This window comes from Equus asinus, chromosome 5 (assembly GCF_041296235.1).
Source record: "Equus asinus isolate D_3611 breed Donkey chromosome 5, EquAss-T2T_v2, whole genome shotgun sequence".
Lineage (NCBI taxonomy): Eukaryota > Metazoa > Chordata > Mammalia > Perissodactyla > Equidae > Equus > Equus asinus.
Genome location: NC_091794.1, coordinates 71,733,399 through 71,754,167, shown reverse-complemented (window position 1 = coordinate 71,754,167; position 20,769 = coordinate 71,733,399). Strand labels below are relative to the sequence as shown.

General features: G+C 46.4%; 1 protein-coding gene across 1 annotated transcript; it reads left to right on the top strand.

Moving 5' to 3' along the window:
* Positions 1–13,752: 13,752 nt before the first annotated feature.
* Positions 13,753–20,381, top strand: GPX7 (glutathione peroxidase 7). The gene is made up of 3 exons (XM_014844295.3): positions 13,753–14,272; positions 18,191–18,452; positions 19,772–20,381. The coding sequence occupies exons 1-3, from the start codon at positions 13,967–13,969 to the stop codon at positions 19,933–19,935; spliced, it is 732 nt and encodes a 243-aa protein (XP_014699781.2). The 5' UTR covers positions 13,753–13,966; the 3' UTR covers positions 19,936–20,381.
* The last annotated feature ends 388 nt before the right edge of the window (positions 20,382–20,769 follow it).

The following is a 20,769-nucleotide window of genomic DNA, read 5'->3' as shown; positions in this document are numbered from 1 at the left end:
CTTTCGTTCCAGGGTATAAGATTAACAATAGTTATACTTTATTAATGATTACTATGTGCCAGGATTTTCACATACTTTTTCTCTCTACCTCATAACAACCCTTGGAGGTGGGGACTGTTATTTCCCCAAAAAAATTTTTCACAAAAATTTCAGAGATGGTAGGCAACTTGTCTAAAACTATACAGTTAATAAATGGTAGGGCCAGGAATTTGACAAGTTTCAAAGTTTGCCTGCTGAAGAAAAGAAGAGGTTTTATTTTTTTATTTTTGGGGGGTTGGGGAGGAGATTGGCCCTGAGCTAACCTCTGTTGCCGATCTTCCTCTTTTTGCTTGAGGAAGATTGTCCCTCAGCTAACATCTGTGCCAGTTGTCCTCTATTTTGTATGTGGGATACTGCTACAGCATGGCTTGATGAGTGATGTGTAGGTCCGTGCCTGGGATCTGAACCTGCAAACCCCGGGACACCGAAGTGGCGCATGCGAACTTAACCACTACACCACCGGGCCAGCCCCAAGAAGAGGTTTTAATTGTTGGCAATGCAAAGAAATTTCTAAGAAGGAATTTTCTAATATAACAACAAGTCTCTGACAAATACAATATACCTCCTAGTATCTCGACATGGGGCCCAGCTTCAAACCTTTGATACTTCTACCAGAAACCCATATAGCAGAGGGCAGCCCTGTGGAATATTTTCCACAGGAAACATCTGCCCAAATATTTCGAAGGCTGCAAAGTGTCCCAAGAGGGAGGGAGAAAAGCTGAGGCCAATCACAAGCTTGATAAGTCCAGGTACCAGGTGGACTGAAGCAGAGAGAAAACGCAGGCTTCCTGCTTTCCACTCCCTCTGGAAGCAAGCTCTGGTAAAATAAACTCTTTCCAAGACTCAGGTTCCCAGGTTAGTGATCTGGTTTTCTTCTAATAGGAAGTGAGCTGTCTCTCAATCAGGGAGTGGGGGAGGGGGAAATTATTGCCAATTCCGCTAAATACGTAGGAGGGAATGTTCAGACATTTTGTCTTTACAATTAAGAGTCCTCCACTTTATTCTTAGAGTCAATCACAGCCCAGCCACGGAACAGACATTCTTTCCTTGAGTGTTTACCAGAGAATCAATTAAAAAAGATTTTTTAAGTCCTTTTTTGTTTAAAGAAACTGACATAATAGAAAGAAAGAAAGGATTGAGTCCCTGCCAAGAAAAGGCTTTCTGAACCTTCTTTGGCTCAGGTCGACAGTGCTTTAAGGTCTTTCAATAAACCAAGTGACTGGCCCCAAATAGAAAATTGCTACCAGGAAAGAAGAAATGTTTTTTAATGGACTATCTTTGAGTTAAATTAGAGTCTGTAATCACCCTGAATGTATTATTCAGACTCATTGTTCTTTATGTTTCTACTTCACGTGTGATTAATGAGAACACTCCCCATGTGCCAGGCATTATACTAGGCACTGAGGAGCCAAGGGTATTAATCCTTCCTGGTCCTTGCTCTCCAAGGACTACCAGTCTGGGGAGGAGAGAGACTGGTACTCATGGATGGTACAAGAAAGTGAACAAATGGAGAAAGTGGGAAGGTCTAAGGCGGACTGAGCATACAACACCGAGTTAGCGGGTGCTAAATAGAAATTTAGAGTCCTCGAGTGGGAGGGAGGGCACTTCAGTCTTGAGGGAAGAAATCCTCTTTCATCTGGGACTAGAAGGAAATCATCTTTCCCTTGTTTTTCTTCTCCTATATCTTCTCTTCAGCCACTGCTATGGCCATCTACTTACCCGTTCATTCAGCCAGCATGTACTATGTGCCAAGGACTGTGCCAGACATTTTATATACATTTTTTTCATTCAACCCTCACAGAAACCCTGTGAGGATGAAACTATTGTTCCACTTGGCCACTGGGAAACCGAAGGCAAGGAAAGTTAAGGTCACACAGCTAGTACATGGTTTAACTGACATTTGCTGTTCCTCTGTCTGTCTCTGAATGTCTGTGTACTCTCCACTATACTCAAAAGCCAAGAGAGTTCTTAGAGATGAATTAGACGGGATTCCTGCCCCAAGCAACTCGAAGTCCAGTGGAGAAGAAAGACATGTAAATACTTTGTTAATTCATGTAATCATTCAACAGCATTTATTAAGTGGTGCTATTTACTAGTTGCTGTCGCAAAGCAGAATCAGACATAGTTCCTTGAAGGCAAGGAGAACAGGAGAGGGACGTGAGTCTCCCTAGGATGATTGCAAACGGCTCCGCAAGGAGAGGGGAAATGTTCCACTGGAAACGTGAAGAATGTATAGGAATTTGCCATGAGAAGCTTCTTCCTGTTAAATGCACGATGCTGTCTTGCCTCTGAGCCTTTACACATCGTTCCTCTGCCTACATCAGTTCCCTCTTCCCCCTTCCTGACCTGGCTAACACTACACATCTTTCTGCTCTCAGTTTAGGGGACACTTCCTCCTGGCAGCCTTCCTTCACATACCCTTTCTCCATCCCACATCTAGACTAAGACTTCCTGCCACATTTCCCATAGAACTTGTACCTATGTAAAGGTTGGAGGGGGATAGAGCTTTTGTTTATCGTGTAAGGAGCAGTGAGAAGTTTGGTGTGGTTGTAGCATAGGGCACATGGCTCAACCAAGAAATATTTGTGAAATGAATGAGTGAATGAATGCTTGAAAGAGCTGTACTTTCATCTAGGAAAGTAGGCTTCAATCAGATTATTAAATCTCTCGCAAACACACATCCAGACATTTGAACTGTCTTCATCACATTCACCTTGTCGATACCTGGTCTCCTACTCATTGTTCGAAATGTCCGTTTGTCTTAAAATCCTTCCCTGAGAGCCCTCCTCTGTTCTTCCAGTCTGGGTCAAGTGTTTGCCATTCTGTTTTGCCTTTCTGGGATCAGTGAGGGCAGTCAGAGAGGCTCTGAGGTCCTGATGTTGCTGCTCTCTGGATCAAAGTCCACCAATTGGAACCCCAGAGACCAGGTTAGAAGGAACCTTCAGGGTCATCCCTTCACCCACGAGGATCTGGTCTCCCAGCCTTCTGGTTCTTGTTTGTTGCTGAAGCACCGACTCCATGGAAGGCTGTTACAGGGCGGGCAGCAATGTGTCCCATGGACTCCTGGATCTCTTCACCTGATGACCCGTGGGCACCCCAAATTCAACTTGTCTGAAAGAAAATTACTGGAAAGGGCTTGGGTTGTGGAATCAGGCAAACCTGGGTTTAGCTCTGCACTTTACTTGTTATATGGACATTGGGCAAGTTACTTCAAATCTCTGAACCTTAGTTTCCTTAACTGAGAGACCCAAGGTTTTGGAACCGGGGAGTGCTGTGGTGGGATGCCTATTTTGGAAAGATCCCTTTTGCAGCTGTGTGGGGGATGGGCTGGAGGGGAGAAAACAGAGGCAGTTTAGAGGCTGCTGAATAGAAGTGTTTCCAATTACCTCAGCCTCGGCCTCCACAGCACACTCTTCACTGTGACCCCAGAGCCAACCTCATGCTGTTGCCTAGCAACTCACCTGCATCACCCAATGATCTGAAGCTGGGGCCCCACGGAGGATGGGGAAATGACCAGTTTAGTTACAAAGTCTCAAGGGAATCATGCATCAGTTCATTCCTCAACTAATCACTGGGCTCCCACCAAGTGCCAGGCCCTGTGCTAGGTACTTGGGATTTAGAGATGAATAAAACCCTTTTTGTTTACTCGAGGAACTCAGAGTGTAACAGAATGGACAGATTTCTTCAATTCATTCAAGAAATATTTACTGAGTGCTCATCAACGATAGAATGGATGAACAAGTTATAGCACATTCAGACAATTTAATAGTGTACATACAGCATGAAAATGAACAGTCGACAACTACACTTAAAAATACGGCATATTGTTGAGAAAAGCATATGATGAGCGAAAGAAGCCAGATACAAAAGAGTACCTTCTATATGATTCCATTTAGATAAAGTACAAAAACAGGCAAGAGTAATCTATGCTGTCAGAAGTCAGGACTGGGGGCTTGGGAGGTAGTGACGAGGAAGAGGGTATGAGGAGGGCCTCTGGAGTCCTGGAAATGTTCTGTTTATAGATTTGGATGCAGGGTACATGGTGTGTTCAATTTGCAAAAATTTATCAACGCTGTATACTTATATATTAATTTTGCTATATGTATATTATTCATCAATAAAAAGTTTTTGAAAAGAAATACTTATTGCATACCTACCACACACCAGGCACTGTGTGTTAGATAAATAGACACTTGAAGAGAAATTTATAATACAGCAGGATAAATACACAGGGTCTGAGCACAGAGAAAGAACTCACCATCAACTGTGCCCCATGTGTGGCAAGGGGACTGAAGCATGGCTTCCTGGCAGAGGGGATTTCCAATCAGTAGGCGTCTACCAGGCGGGGGAGAGGAGGCAGGGCCATTCATGCATCAGCAACAAGAAGAAAGAGGCAGGAAATGAAGCTGAGGGCTTACATGAGACCCAAACTGTCAAGGGCCTGGGAATAACATAACAGCTAAATGTTTGTGCCAGACATTGTTTTAAATACTTCACGTCTAAATTTATTTAACCACCAACCACACAATGAGTAGGTGGTGTTATTCCTGTTCTACAGATGAGGAAACAGAGGCACAGAGGCATTAATTAACTTGCTTAAAATCCCATAGAAAGTGGCTGAACTAGGCTACACACCCAGACAGACAACTGCAGTGTGCTTGAGCCCTCTCCCATGCTGCCTAGGTCATTTGGTCACAGACTATGTCACTGAAGGGTATTTAAACAAGAGAGAACCATGATAAGATTTTTGTGTGACAAAGATTATTCTGGTTGCTCTGCGGAAAGTTGCATTGGATTAGATGCGGCAAGGGTAGAGGCCAGGAGACCAAGAAAAAAGCTGCTCCAAGAGTCCAGGTGACAGAAGCTGAGGCCTAAATGAGGATAGAGGCCAAGTGAAGGGGGGGATCTTTAGGAACTAATGACAAAACCTATGTGCTTTGCATTTTACACATAGTGCTATGAGTAAAATCCACAAGAAAGCAGAGATGATGGTATTTTTCGACTTCAGGTGCAGAGAGTTGAGCTAAACATATTCCTCAGGTGTCTTCTTTGGCCTTAACGGCCTGTCTTTGTTTTATTTACATATTTATTCCCTGTTACCGCTTTCTTCTCCCCGCCCCAACAGGCAACTCTTTAATGTGTTTATTGTGTAACTTTATGTTCTTGCAAAATGTGCATTTTCACATTGTGTGCACATATTTTACATTTATATAAATGGTGCTGGATTATGTATCTCATTCTGTGTCTTGCTTTTGCACCCCTCAACATATTTTCCAAGATCTCTCTCTGCTGCAATGCACATCTTCAGTTCGTTGTCTCCAGCTGCTCACTGGGATCATGGAACTGGATTGACAATACAACGCCGTGGAAAGCATTCTACCATGGAGCGGGGGATTTCAGCTAGCACCTCTGCCTCTCGGCTAGGCTGTGGTATGGACTTGGGCAAGTCCCTTCCCCTGCTTGAATCTTAGCTTCCCCACTTGTAAACCCAGAGGCGCCTTCTACCTCTAACTTTCCATGCAATCTCGCTTTCTGACACACAGGAAACTCTGCTCCAGAGGGTGGGAGTGACTTGATCAAGGTCACACAACAGTTATCAATAGTTCCATTCAATTTAGCCCACATTTATTCAGTGCCAGGCATGGTTCTAAATGCTTTGGATACTTAAATAAGTAAGCCCTGCTGAGTCCTCCTCCCAGGGCCTCTAAACAGAGCTGTGTTCATTTTCCATGAGCAGGTGCTGAGATAGCCTGTGGGCACCGGTTAGATGCAGTAGAGATATTAATAGGACATAGCCTCAGACAGAATCTAAGGCAGCACCTCCTCCGCCCCAGTCAGGCCCCACAACATTCCTGACCTCAAGGAAAGGAAAGAGGTTGAGTACACAGCTTCTTATTTGTAAAGGTTATTTATTGCCATAGCACTTACCAGTTAAAGCTGATCTGATATAGTAAGACAAAAAAGCCCTTGTCTAGCTGTATGCCTAATGTTATATAGCAGTAATCTGAGGATAAATAAAATTTTATATTCTGCTTTTTAAAAATGTTTTTGTTCTTGAACAATAAAACCACTGCTGTTGATTACTTATTCTGTGCTAGACACCAAGCACTTTACGTGTGTTCATTCATGTAATCTTCATTATTGTCCTATGAGGTAGGAGGGACTATTATGATCCTCATTTTAAAGGTAGCAAAACAGAAGCAGAGAGTTATGTTACTTGTCCTAGGTCAGTGGGTTTCAAGCATTTTGAATGCAACCCACAGGAGAAATACAGTTTATATTGCAATCTGGATCACACATACCTGTTCCACGGTAGTACACTAATCCTTACTATACAGAACCCACTCTGATGTTTTCTCTCCAACTCTTTTTTTTTTTTTTCATGCTGGTCTGAGCCACTAATTTGGGTCTATGACTTACTAATGAGTTGCAACTAGCAGTTTGAAAAACAAAGCCCTAGGTGACCTAGATACCACAATCCTAACAAAATTACACAAAATGTGAAGTCATCATATTCTTTAACATGAACTTTCATGTCCTGAGCACCTGCCCTGTATTGGGTCCCATGCTGCATGTTAAAGACACTGGTTTGAATCAGACACAGACATGTGCTCAAAGCACTCACAGACTCCTCAAGGAAACACACAGGCAGGAAGCAGTGACAACACAGCAGTGGTTCGGAATCCTGGCTGCGCCTTAGAATCACGTGGAGGACTTTTAAAAGGCACCCTTGTTGAGGCCCTATTCCCAGACTTTCTGATTCACTCGGTCTGGGATGGGGCCTGGACATCAGTATTTTTTAAAAGCTCCCCAGGTGATTCGAAGCTGCAGCCAGGATTGAGGATCACTGCAGTACAGCACACTGGCTACATTAAAGAGAAGCATAGAATAGGGGCACTTGACTGCCTGAAGGTGTCGAGAGAAGCCTCAGAGAGAAGTTGTTTGAGTTGGGTTTGTGTGCTGTGTACCTTCTGTTTGGCCCTTTAGACCCACTGTCCACTCATTGTCTGCCCAGTACAATGAATCTGAACAGACTAAGTCAACGGGCTCCTTGCTCCCTGGCTTCCACTAGGTGTGAGCCAACGTCCTTGCAGGAAATTGGCAGGAGGGAGGAGAAGGAGGGCTGGGTAATTAATTCCCTGCCTACTTCCCCAAGTTTGCCCCGGGCTGGCTATGAAGAAGGTAACCGCCCCTTTCTAGATGGCTTGATGAACAGGACTCTTTGCAGTTTCCGTAACCTCTCCTCCCTCTCCCGGCCCATTCAGGTCAAAGCGGGTTACCAGCTCAAACAGGTTCCTGAACTATCCCTTGTCTTTCTTTACACCCCACCCACATGCTATAAACCTTTGTCTGATTATCCTAATCTGAGCGTGTCATCTGTTTCCTACTGAGACTGATAAAGCCTGGAAGCAGGATGGGAACTTGCTATAAGGATGAAGACGGGGAAAAAAAAAAATCAGGCAGAGGGAGCAGCATGAATAACAGCACAGAGGCATGAAAATGTATTTTTGTTTGTTTAATTCCTTTTATTGGTGAAGAACAAATTGCTAAATCCAGTGTTCAATTCTCAGCTCTTATCTTACTAGACTTTTCAGTAGCATCTGACCAGTTAATCGCTCTCTTCTTTTTTTTTTTAAAGATTGGCACCTGGGCTAACAACTGTTGCCAATCTTCCTTTTTTTCTTAAGGATTGGCAACTGGGCTAACAACTGTTGCCAATCTTTTTTTTTTTTTTCTGCTTTATCGCCCCAAACCCCCCCGTACATAGTTAGTATATCTTAGTTGCAGGTCCTTCTAGTTGTGGGATGTGGGACGCCTCCTCAACGTGGCCTGACGGGCCGCCGCAGCGGAGCGCATGAACTTAACCACTCGGCCACGGAGCCGGCCCCGCTCTCTCTTCTTCTTAAGACAAATTTGTCACTTGGCCTCCATGACATTGCACTCTTGTGGTTCTTGTTCTTGCTCTGGCTACTCTTTTTCAGTCTCCTCTTCTGGTTCCCTCTCATTTCCCTGATGTCCTCATCTCCCTAATGCTGAATGTTGGAGTCCCAAGGGCTGTCCTTGGTTCTCCTGTCTATCTATACCAACTCCATCATCATTCAGTCTCACGGCTTTAAATACTCAGTATGCTCTCCATTCCCAAATTTATATCTCTGACCTAGATGTCTCCTCCAAGTCCAGACTCATATATCCAACCCAACTAGAGATAGGAGTGGTGTCAAGCCAGCACCTAGAGCCAATTGTTACATTTTCAGTAATTTTTCCAGCCTCTTGTTAAATTCAGCCATTACTAACAAATTATGAAAACTTAAAATTAAACACATTATATTTAAAGCAAAGGTAATATACAAAACTCATCACTTTCTAATTATTTTACTATATTTTATTATTTTCTATGCTGTTTGGATTATTTGCATCTCCTCTATCTGTATTGTGGAAATACTATATAACGGTGTGCTACTCTTGCATGTCTTCCTAACTCCGTGTTTGGAGACATCATGTAGGTAGCTCAAAACCAACCGTGGGGGAGTGCTATACCACGGATATTGGCAAATTCTACTAACCAGAGTTTGATTTATTGTTTTGCTGATTGTCCAGATTAAGAAAGTAATGGAAAAAATATTAATAATGCAGATTAAATTTAGAGGGTATGGTTTCTATAGCTATTCCATTGTGAGTAACATAAATGACTTGAGGAAATATTCTTCCAGTATTGGAAAAGTACTATCCAATTCAGCAAAGAAGCAACTTTGTCTCATTGACTAGTGAAGTTCTGACATATGTCTTTATTGTTTCACTTTCATCTTACTGTTGATGTAAATGAATATATCAACCAACACTTATCTTGGAACTCTGCTTGTTCAGCAATTGCAACCATTAGTTTGCTACAGATACAAATTTGGCAAAAATCAACGAAAGCATTCTGTGAGAATAAATTGGCCATGAAGAATTTACAACAAAAAGTATTGTATATTTTATTATTTGTGAATTGTGTGCTATGCATCATTGATATCGGTAAACTTTATAATGAACTTATATATATGGGTACACACACACACATACAACTTTCTTCCCTGAGAATCAGTTGTTAAACATTTACCAGCATACCACTGCTAATAGGCGACTAAACTTAACATATCCAAAACTTGACATCTGGATTTCCTATTCCAAACCAGATGCCCCTTCAGGCGTCTTCATCTTAATTACAGTCATGTGCCGCATAATGACGGTTCAGACAAGGGCCACACATACAACAGTGGTCCCATAATATAAGTACCATATAGCCTATGTGTGTAGTAGGTAATACCATCTAGGTTTGTGTAAGTACACTCTATGATGTTCACACAATGACGAAATCACCTAATGACACATTTCTCAGAACATATCCCAATGCATGACTGTAACGGCCACTTCATTTTTCCAGTTGCTCTGGGCAAAAACCTTAAAGTCATCTGTGACTCTTCTCTTTCTCTTATACCCTATATCCAACCTATCAGGAATTCTTTTGCCTCTACTCTCAAAATATATTCAGAATCTGACTACTTCTCACTACCTCCACTGCCACCGCTTTGGTCTAAGCCTACAGGTTCCCTCACGTGGATTACTACAATAGCTTCCTCAATGGTCTCCTTATTTCAACACTGCAGTCAGAGTGATTCTGTTAAAATATAAATTAGAAATGTCATTCCCCTGCTTAAAACTCTTCAGTGGCTTCCCATCTCACTGAGAGTCCAAGCAAATTTCTCTACAAAGGCTCCTAAGACCCTACAGTATCTACCTCTCCATCCCATTCCCTCTCTGATGTCATCCCTTGCTTCTCTTCCCATCGCTCACTCCACTCCATCTACACTGGCCTCTTTGCTGTTCTCCAAACACATCATACACACGCTTGTCTCAGGGCCTTTGCTATTTCCTGGAACGTTTCTCTTCTCCCAGTTTTCCCCATAGTTTCTGCTCTTTCTTCTGGTCTTTGCCCGAATGCCGCTTTCCCAGTGAGGCTTCCTGATCATCCAAATTAAAGTTGCAACCCCTCCCCACGCCAACACCACATTCTCTCTCTCTCTCCCCTGCTTATCACCATCTAATGTACCATATGTTTTATATTTTAAATATTAGTTATTATCCTCTCGTCCCCAGAATGTAAGTTCAAGAATTTTTTGTCTGTCTTATTAGCTACTATATTCCTAGCCCTTAAAATAGTGTCTCGTATATAGTAGGTGCTCAACAATTTGTTGAATAAACAAAGCATTAATGAGTATTCTAAACACCCAGAAAAAGCTTCTTTGAGTTTATTCTGGGAAGGGGGAGTACAGGGGATGCAGGAATGAGTCCTCTACCCTTCCAGATGCTCAGCTGAAAACTGTGTGCGTTTGTCTGTGCCTGTGGGTCTCCCATTTGTGTAGACGGACCACCTGGAAATAGCTGTGCTCTTTCAGAAACACCAAAAATTCATAGTGGACTGAAAATAAAATATAGCAGGCTGAAAAAATATATACTGTTGGCTAAAATCAACAGTGCCTCACATCAGAATCCAGCATAGACAAGTAATAAAATCACTAGAAGATTTAAGAAAAATGATTATTTACTGAGTGGCCAGTGTGTCCCAGAGGACGCAAAGATGATCAGACACAGGTTTGCCTGCCCTTAAGGAGCTCCAGTCTGCTGGGGGAAGATGGCCACGCAAACAATGTTATCATCTGCCCACTACAGGAAAATGTACTGGGGACAAAGGCAATAGAGAGCAGGGAGTGATTAAGTGTAGCAGCAGAGGGGGAATGATATCTGAGCTGGGTTCTGAAACAGGAATAGGGGAGGAGGGAGGGACCCAGGAAAAAATTTACAAGTGAGAAACATTTCACCATTAACTTTTTTTCCTGCTTAGTAGAAATGCCTACCTATCTAGATTTTAGCAGGAAATAGCTCAGCTAAGCTTGCAAAACTCAGAGTTGTGTGGAGCAGAATTTGAGAACTCCTGGTTATTGGGACATGCAAGGAAAGGCTGAGTAAAAGGGACAGACGGCAAGAAGGAAGACGAACAGATTCACAGGGGTAGAGCAGGGAAGAGGGGACCATCTAATAACCACAGGACTCATCACAGGCTCAAGGCTCCCACGAGAGAGGAGGGGAAAGGAGCGAGAAGAGCAGGAGTGCTTTGTTTCTGCCTTGGCCCTGCCTGGAGCGCCCTTCTCCTCTTTTCCACCTCTCCTGATAGTGTCGTCTGCTCCTAAAGAGAGAGGCTGCCTTGGTAGTGCAGAAAGATCCCATGTTCTGAATCTGAAGGCCTGAGTTCGAGGCTCGTAATCTTGTGCCCAGCTTCAAAACCACTGCTCACCACAGCCTAGAGAGTGAAGTCCAAGCTCCTTGGCTTTGTAGGAGAGGAAGACATTTCCTCTTCCCAAATGTGGGTTCGTCTGGCCGGAGAACGAATTAAATTCACATGAGACAGAATAGCAAGAGAAAATTAAACAAAGCTTTATGAGGAACCATGGCCCGGGGCCTTTCTTCCCGAAGGAAGAAAGGACACCGAAGAAGTGGGGTGCACATAGTGGATATATACCCCCAAACAGGGTGTTTCACATGTGATTGAAATGTCCCTTTTACAATAGTCACGAGGTTGCTCTGTCAGCACAGCTCTTGATGGAAATGGCAGATAGGTCTGCTGTCTCAGTGAGTGCCGAAGGTGGCAGGTGTGTTACCTCGGGCTGGGGGGGGGTCACAGATGAGCGCCGCAATCGGTTCCCAGCCTAAAGAAAGATGCTTAATCTTTAAGGAGATGCCAGCGTTGGGAGGGGGAGGGAAGTCAGTTACAGGAGGTTACCAGACTAGCACAATAAAATGCAGATTTAAGTCCTTGCCTTTGGTATTGATTACTGAGTTTTTAGAGAGAAGGTCATCTCCTTTCTTCTTCCTGGTACAGAGAGGGAGGCACCTTTTACAGATAGAGATTTACCTTACAAATGTAAACGTGTCCTAACAAAGGGTAAGTTCCACTCCTCAGAGCCTCCTTCCCTGTCCCAGTTTATCAAAAGCAATCAGCCTCAAATAATCCTGATGCCAAAGAGACATATCTTGGGGTGGCCAATTCCAGGTCCCCGCAGCTTGGCATCCAAGACCGTTCTCCATCTGGCCCCTGATGATCCCTCCAGCCTCATCTACCTCATACCGCTTCTCACTCCAGACAGCCGATCTCTTCTCTCCAGCTCTGTGCCTTCATAGACATCTTCAGTCTGACATCTTTACCTTCCGCCTTCCCCAACTAGAGAATTCCCATTTCTCTTTTAAGACATGACTCTGGTGTTACCACTTTCAGGAGGCTTTTCATGACTGCTAGGTTAGCAACTGCCTCTGGGCCTCGAAACCCTGGAGCTCTGTCTACCCCAGCATCTGGAGCACATCTGCTCTTGCCTCTTCCTGTCCACTCTTTACAGAACAGCCAGAGGGATCTTTCAGAGGACTCACTGACACTTCTCTGCTTTAAAAAACAGAACCTTCATTTCTTGGCTTAAAGACCATAATCTTTATTGCGGCCTACCAGGTTCTGTGTGCCACCCCACCCCCGACGCCCGCCTGCCTCTCCACCTTCTCTCGCGCTTTGCTCTCTCTGCTCCAGCCAAACTGGCCTTCTTTGTTTCTCAATGCACCATGTTTCTCTCTCCATCAGGACATTTGCACTTGCTTCCTCACTTCAACTTGGCTACTTTCTACTCATTCTTCAGAGCTGAGCTCAAACCTTCCATCCTCTGGGAAGCCCTCCTTCCACCCCACCCCTCACCCCAGGCTAGTTTAGGTGGTACTCACCACAATAGTAATTTTAGAGCTGATTATGAACTATTTAATACCTGTCTCCCCCTGGGTAGGGACCACACTGTCTTGTTCATCACTGCATAAGAGGCACCTAGAGCAGAACTTAGCAGAGAACAGGTGCTCAAGAAGCATTTGTTGAATGACTGTAGGAATGTTTAGCCCTTCCAGCATTACATGAAACCTCCGGTTTACTTGGCTTCTCTCACCCCAGCCTGTGAGCTCCTAGAGAAGTAGTACGGCATCAGCACCCAGCACCGTGCTTGGCACTTGGCGGTACTCAGGAGGAGTTTCCGGAGTGTGGGAGACACTGTGATGTGCTGCCCAGAACCCCCAGCAGTGGACTTGGGACACTGCTGCTGGGTGTGCTGTCCATGGAAAGCTTTTAACTGTCAGCCCCTCCAGGGACAGAGCCACCTTGGCTCCTGTCGTGCGTCTTCCCAGAAGGCCCCACATCCGATGGCTGATGAAGGCAGGGATATAAAGGCTGGCCTGGCCATTTTAGCTCATCGGGGACAACTCTGATGGGTCTTTCCTGCTCCAGAGTCCCTGTGGGGTCAGCCAAGACTGTCCTTCCGCCTGCATGGAGCTCTGGACTCCTGCCCGCTCCTGCCCCCTCGTCTCCCTTCCACAGGTCTTGATCCCAAGAGTGCTGCCTCATAAACATCCTGTGCTGCAATCTCCATCTCGGAATCTGCTTCCCAGGAACCCAACCTGCAACAGGCCCTCCGTCCTCTCTTCGCCTTCTCCCTGCCACCCCTTTGAGGGAACGTTCACTCATTCATCTAAAGTTTGCAGGCACCATTCAGCCGACAAAGTTTCGCATCTATTTTTCGATTACTCCCACTCTATACTGTCTAGGTGCGTCAGGAAGGGAGGCTGACGCACTGAACAGATGGAGAAACTAAAGTCCAGAGAGGTGGAGTGACCAGCCTAAGGCCACTGAGCTAATTAGAAGCTCAACTCTCAGATCCATATTTTCACCTCCCTTTCGCTACTAAGTCGCCGCATCCTGGAACAAGAGGGAGCCTCACTGGCGCGAATTCTGGTCTCAGTGGTCAGAATCCTGGAACCATGGCTCTCGCGTCCCGGAAGGGGCGCGGAGGCCCACGCTCCCGCAGTAAAGATGGGGAAACTGAGGTCCCGAGCCTGGCGCTCCACCGCCCGCGGAGAAGGGGAAGGGGGCGCGTCCTGCCTCGCGGGCCGCCTGGCGCCGGGGCCGCCCCCTCCCGCCCCCCGCGCCGGGTCCCCCCGCCCCGTCTTTGCCCTCGCGACGCCGCCACCCCGGGAGCGAGTCATGGTGGCTGCACTGGTGGCGGCGTGGCTGCTCCTGGCGGTCGCGGCCCGCGCGCAGCGGGAGCAGGACTTCTACGACTTCAAGGCGGTCAACATCCGGGGCAAGCTGGTGTCGCTGGAGAAGTACCGCGGGTCGGTGAGTGTCCGCCCGCGTGGCCTCGGCGCCGCCCTGGCCGGGCCTGATGGGGGCGCCCCGCGGCCCGGGACCCTGCCGGGTATGGCTCCGAGGGGGCTCGGACCGCCCGGCAACCCTGCACTGGCGCCCCCCTCCTCCGTCCCCGGCATTCCCCCGCGGCGCGGCGCCCCCAGGTCTTGCGCCGGTCTGGCCCGCGACTACGTGGCACAGCCCCCGCGCTCAGTGAAATCCGAAACTCTCGCAGCCGGCGCGGATTTCCCTCCCAGCGACTTTGGGCTGCGGGGTCGGACCTCTCCCAGGGGCTGGATGTCCCGGCCCAGCCTTTGTCATGCATGGGTGGGAATAGGAACTCTTGCATCCTGCGGCCTTTGTCTCTCCTGTCCCTAGTTTCCGCGTCTGGGAGTTGCTGATAGAGTCCAGTGAGGACAATGAATGTGCAGTGCAGAGGGAGTTCTCGTTTAAGATGCACGGGGACCTAACACAGATCATCCTTTAGAGATGACACTAAAGCTCAAAGAGGGAAGGCATTTGCGCGGGGTCACACCGCGCTAGACAGCACAGAGCCTGGGGGAGAACCGCCCGTCTGTCCGTGGTCTGCTCGGGCAAACTCCTAAGATGGCTGCTCAGGCTGAGATAGAAGAGTCATCCAGGCTAATTGCTCCCTCCTTACCAAGAAGGAATCTCAGCTCGGACAGGACTTCAGAGAGGAAGTGTGCTTGGGTGAGTCTTTGAAACAAGAGTGAGTTTTAGCAAGGCCAAGAAGAACATTCCGGACAAAGAGAACTGTCCATGCCAAGGCTCAGAAGCGAACAGCAAGGAGGGTGGTGGAGGGGTGGGGGACTTCAAGCAGTCATGCCTGGAGTATAAAGCATGAGGCCAAGTGGTGGAAGGATGAAGCTGAAGAGGAGAGGGAGGGACCAAGAGGAGCCTTGAACACTATGTCCAGAGGCCCAGATGTTGCCTTGTGTGTAATGAGGAGCCCTCCAAGCCCACTTCTCAAGATGGACCTGGGGCCACAGTGTGGGACCAGTGGGGAGCTGGTCTCTAATGGACAGGTGGGCCCAGCATCCAGATTTGGATGGACCAGGCACAAATGGCTGTCAGCATTCTTCTCCCTGGAGCAAGGCCATCTTTAGTGAAGAACGTACTCTTCTAAGCCTTGAAATTCTCAATTATGCTGGGAGTCCTGGGGGCAGTAATCCTTGTCCTGATTGTCCCCCAAGGTATTGTGAGTTTCAAATGAGATGACCGTGTGGAAGCACTTGGTAGAGTGCTCTGCCCCTGTGTTTGGTGGGCCCCCCTGGAAGCTTATCCAGGACTCAGGACAGAGAGCTGATAAGAGCAGGGCCTACTCCTACTCAGGCCTCCTCTTCCCTCCAAAACAGCTGGTCAGAGAGCCCCAGGTTTAGCGCTTGATCAACTCTGCTACTCATTAATTCATTATTTATTATTGAGCACCTACTGTGTACTAAGTACTAGGCCGGGCCTGAGGATACAGTGATGACCAAAACAGACGAGTTTCCACTTTAATAGGGCTTATATGAGGTGGAGAAGAGACAATAAACAAGAAACAGAAAAATGAACAGGGTAATTCCTGTAGCAATAAGTGCTAAGACAAAAATAGAACAAGGTCTATTTGTTTTTAGAAGTAGTAAGGCATCCAGAATGTGAGGAACAGAAATCCTGGAGAAAAATGACCTAGAAAAGTGATGCCAGAATTCTGAGTGTTTTAGTACTCGAGGTCATTGGTAAATCCTAAAAAGCGTGGGGGCGAGAGGCCAAGAAATCAGTCAGAAAGAAATTGAAAAAAAAAAGGGAACAAAGTCACACAGCTACTGAGTGGCAGAGTTAGAATTCGAAGCAGGCAGTCCGGAGGCCGTCGATGCTGTGAGTTTGTCCCACCTAGGTCTGCCGCTTGGCCATTCATTCACCATTCAAATAGTTACTGGCTCAATATATGTATTTTACCACAATTTTTTTAAAAATTGATAAATATTACTCACTCCCATTACATGCCTGGCACTAGGTCCAGCCCTGGAGACATAGCCATGAGCAAGGCTGTATGATTTGTGCCCTCAGGCTAACTGGGAAGACAGTCATGTAGATCAGTGTTGAGGATGGATGAATGGTGACCACTTGGGAATGTCCTTGGCTACGTGTGGGTTATGTACACGTAGGCCTGAGTCTAGGGGGTGTGTGTATGATGTGTTTGATTCCTTCTCTGTGCACACCCGAATCTCTATCTGTGCTTGTATATGTACATAGGTAAATTAACTGTGTGTATTTGGGTGTGTCTGTCTGTGTTTTGGTCACTTTAAGGATAAGCTTTTTGGTTTCAGGCATAGACCTAGAAGCAGGATTTCTCTCCTTCCAAAAGAGTGGGCGGACACACAAGATGTAGGTTAAAAATAAGCAACCTTTAATAGTCTCATTGCCTAGGGATCCAGCAGAGAAGAAAGAGGAAGACCCCTAACCAGGGAAGGGAGGTAAGGGTCCCAGTTTCTCACCACTACAGGCAGAATATGGCATATGCTGACGCAAATGGGGGAAGTTCTAACAGCCTGTGGCCCCAGAGAATGGGTCCTTCCTCATCTGGTGGAGGCAGGTTGAGGGAGTTATAGCTCAGCGGTTCTCAACTGGGGATGACTTTGCTCCCCTGGGGACATTTAGCAATGTCTAGAGACATTGTTGATTATCAAGACTATGCATCTAGAAGATAGAGGGCAGGGATGGTGCTTGACATCCTACAATGAACAGGACAGCCCCATCACAACAAAGAAGGATCCAGCCCAAAATATCAGTACCGCTGAGGTTGAGAAATGCTGTCTAGCCTGAGCAGTTGGTGCCTGTCCATGTCCTGGGTCCCAGGCTCCTCCTAGGAGGTGGCCCTCTTTATGGAGCCAGCTGGTATAATCCCAGCTTTTCTAAAAAAGTGGCCAGAGAGATGAGGCTGGACTGCCCAGACACAGGACAAGACTTAAAATCCTTTAGTAATATATAACTAGAAGCTAAAAACACAGCATTGATGCCAGAATTCTAATTGCAGTATTATAATCAAGTTCTGCCCGCTTTATATTTATCACCAAAAGGCAATAAATAAATTTATAAATACATTTGTATAAATAAAAAATTTGTTATAAGGAAATAATAAATTTAAGGGTTAGTTTAGTGATAGAAGAAAGTGGTATTTGTTTGCTGGAAGGACAGGAGCGAAAAAGGATTGCCCTGGGGTCCTTGGGGTCCGTTTACCAAGAAAACCCGTGTCTGTCTATGCAGCTGTGCGTTCACTCCACGGCTGTAGGTCTCCAGGGCTGGAGCACACATGTGTGCACACTTACTTATTCATTCAGCAGATACTTTCTGAGACTCTTCTATACATCAGACCCAGGGGTGAAGTGGACACCTGCCCTCAGTGGGTTCGTGTTCTAGAAGGGAGATCTACACGTGTACAGGCAGCTACAGTGTAGAGCGACTGAGTCAGAAACTGAACCCAGGTCTGCCGTTCCCCTCCCTCACATCACCTCCTGTATGAACCGCTCTCTCTATGTGCCTCTCTCTGTGAATGTGTCGTGTGTGTTTGTGGGCATGTGTGAGGTGTGCTAATGTACCGTTGTCTCATGGGGTGTGTTCATACCCATTTATGAATACTGTGTGCTTATTCTCATGAATGTTCATGTATGTGTTTGCACACATATCTGTAAGCCCCTGCATGTTTGATTTCATCTGTGCCTGTGTGCGTGTGTTTGTGTATATGTGAGAGCATTGCACACGTTTACATATGTGTACATGGTCTTCGTGTATGTATGAGAGAGAGCCTTAATTGCTGAGGGTCACACATGTGGGCGTGTCCAGGCATGTGCAAGTGCATGCCCCTTCACTGGGTTGTGTGTCTGTCTGAGTTTTGTTTTTGCCACCCAGGTCTCCCTGGTGGTGAACGTGGCTAGCGAGTGCGGCTTCACAGACCAGCACTACCGAGCCCTGCAGCAGCTGCAACGGGACCTGGGGCCCCACCACTTCAACGTGCTTGCCTTCCCCTGCAACCAGTTTGGCCAGCAGGAGCCTGACAGCAACAAGGAGATCGAGAGCTTTGCCCGCCGCACCTATAGCGTCTCTTTCCCCATGTTTAGCAAGATTGCAGTCGTCGGCACTGGAGCCCACCCTGCCTTCAAGTACCTGACCCGTGAGTCTTGATCTTTTCCCTCAGGTGGGTGAGGCCGTGCCTCCCTGGGCAGTAGAAGCCATTGGCTGGTCGGGTGACCTGGGCCCCCTTCCAGATCCCTGCATGGACTGATGCTCTGTTCCAGCACTAATCTTTGGGGAGGAGGGGTATTCCTGCCTAAGAATGTCTCTAGCCCTGCTGCCTTGCGGTTCTCCCTCAGAGTCCTTGTCGCAGACTTCGCTGAGATCCTGTTTTCAAATGCAGGCGCTCCTAGAAGGAGACTGGGCCCTCAGATTTTAGTCAATGTGAGTTAGTTGAGCTTATGGACTTAGGGTGGAAAAACCAAGGCAGACAGGGGATGCCACATGCCTGGAGAAGGCTGACAGGCATCTCCTGGCCTGAGTCAGAGGCAGTCTGTAGACCACAGGCGGGAAACCTTCTGAGCTAACATACTAGATCTTAATATTTCAGAAATAGATCCCTCCTCCAGCCCAAGAAGGCTCAGAGCCTCAAAATAGGGTGCTGAGCCAAGCTTGTCATTGTGGTTCTGTTTCCTCCCTCAGGCCTTTCTCCGCCTTTGGGGGCTCCATTTTTGCCTTCTCTTAGTCCCTGCTTCTGGTTGCCTTCATATCCCTCACCTCCAGGGCAATCCATTCACTCTTGGAGGAGTAAATGAAAAAACAACAACGTAACAAACAAAAGGTCCTTTACTGAGGCAGATTTGAATTTTGCTCTGGGGGTCAATCCTAATGTTTGCTTTTTCTTCCTGTGTGTTTTTATTAGTTCCTCCCCAGTTCCCATAGTTATAGATCAAACCTGGCCGTGCTTTAGAAGCACCTGGGGAGCTCTTAAAAATGCATTAGCCTGAGACCTACTGAAGCAGGGCCCAAGAATCTGTTTATTTTAAGCACCCGACCACCACCACCATCGTGATTCAGATGCAACCAGTCCATGGACTAACATTTGGAAACCATTAAGATTTCATTAGAGAATAGGGTGTAGCCTGTGCTCTAGTTTGAAGTCGCTAATAAAGGAAGATCTGATATGCTTTATCAAGCACTTCACAGAATCCTAAAGCAGTAGTTCTCAACCTTGGCACCACGCTGGAATCTCCTGGAGAGCTTTTCAAAAATACTGATGACTGAGTCTTACCCCCAGAGATTCTGATTTAAGTGGTCTGGGGTGTGGACTGGGCATGAGGATTTTGAAAAGCTCACCAGTTAATTCTAATGGAACCCCTGCTTCCACGGAAGGGTGGACACTAGAGTGGAATTCCAGGAGAGGGTGTGCAGGGAAGCAGTGTAAGGAAGTAGCCGCTCTCCTTCTTCCTTTTGCTCTAGAGACTTCTGGGAAGGAGCCCACCTGGAACTTCTGGAAGTACCTAGTGGCCCCAGATGGGAAGGTTGTAGGGGCTTGGGATCCAACCGTGTCGGTGGAGGAGATCAGACCCCATATCACAGAACTTGTGAGGAAGCTCATCCTGAAGAAGCGAGAAGACTTGTAACCACGTTCCCTCCTCTCCCACTGTCCCCTTACCCCCATCTTGCATGGGTGACCAAAGCAAACTCAAATGGTGCTTCAAAGGGAGAGTCCATTGACTCCTTCCTCCATTCTTATCCCACCTACCCCACCACTCCTGTGAGGGAAAAATTCTAGTATTTTGATGATTTGAATCTTAGAGCAACCAATAGGAGCCCCTGGCCAATGAGAGCTCTTGACTCGGGAATCACCAGCCAATAGGAACCTCTAGCCCATGAAACCATGTGGCAAATAGAAGTGTATCAAGCAATAATCTACTACCTGTTAAGAACTCTGTAAAATGGGGCCAATTCCTACCTCACAGGGCTGTTGTGAGGATTAGGACGAAAGACTTATGAATGTGTCTGGGGCAGTGCCAGCTCAATAGGAGACATTCAATAAATGTTTTTTTGCATATAAAACAAAAAATAACTTGTGATCAATAAAAACTTGCACCCACATAATTTCCAACCAATGAGAATCCAGGCCAAACATTTATTTGTTGTTGTTCTTTTCCTGTGTATTATGTTTTTAATTACAAAAATAATGCAAATACATTGTAAGATAATACAGGATGCTCTAAAATGAAAATGAAAATATCCCCCTCATTTTCTATACTCTCACTCCCTGGGGGTAAACACAATTGTCAATTTGGTACAAAGCCTTCTATGCCTTTTTTTGTGTGTGTGGTGTGTGTTTTTGAAAAAGATTAGCCCTGAGCTAACATCTGCTGCCAATCCTCCTCTTTTTTGCTGAGGAAGACTGGCCCTGAGCTAACGTCCGTGCCCATCTTCCTCTACTTTATATGTGGGACGCCTGC

What these genes read in the sequence shown, in the direction of transcription:
- GPX7 (XM_014844295.3), top strand. Translation starts at nt 13,967, where the DNA reads ATGGGGAAACTGAGGTCCCGAGCCTGGCGCTCCACCGCCCGCGGAGAA. An exon ending in TGGAGAAGTACCGCGGGTCG is followed by an intron (nt 14,273 to 18,190) that starts GTGAGTGTCCGC and finishes TTTGCCACCCAG; the next exon opens with GTCTCCCTGGTGGTGAACGT. An exon ending in TGCCTTCAAGTACCTGACCC is followed by an intron (nt 18,453 to 19,771) that starts GTGAGTCTTGAT and finishes CTTTTGCTCTAG; the next exon opens with AGACTTCTGGGAAGGAGCCC.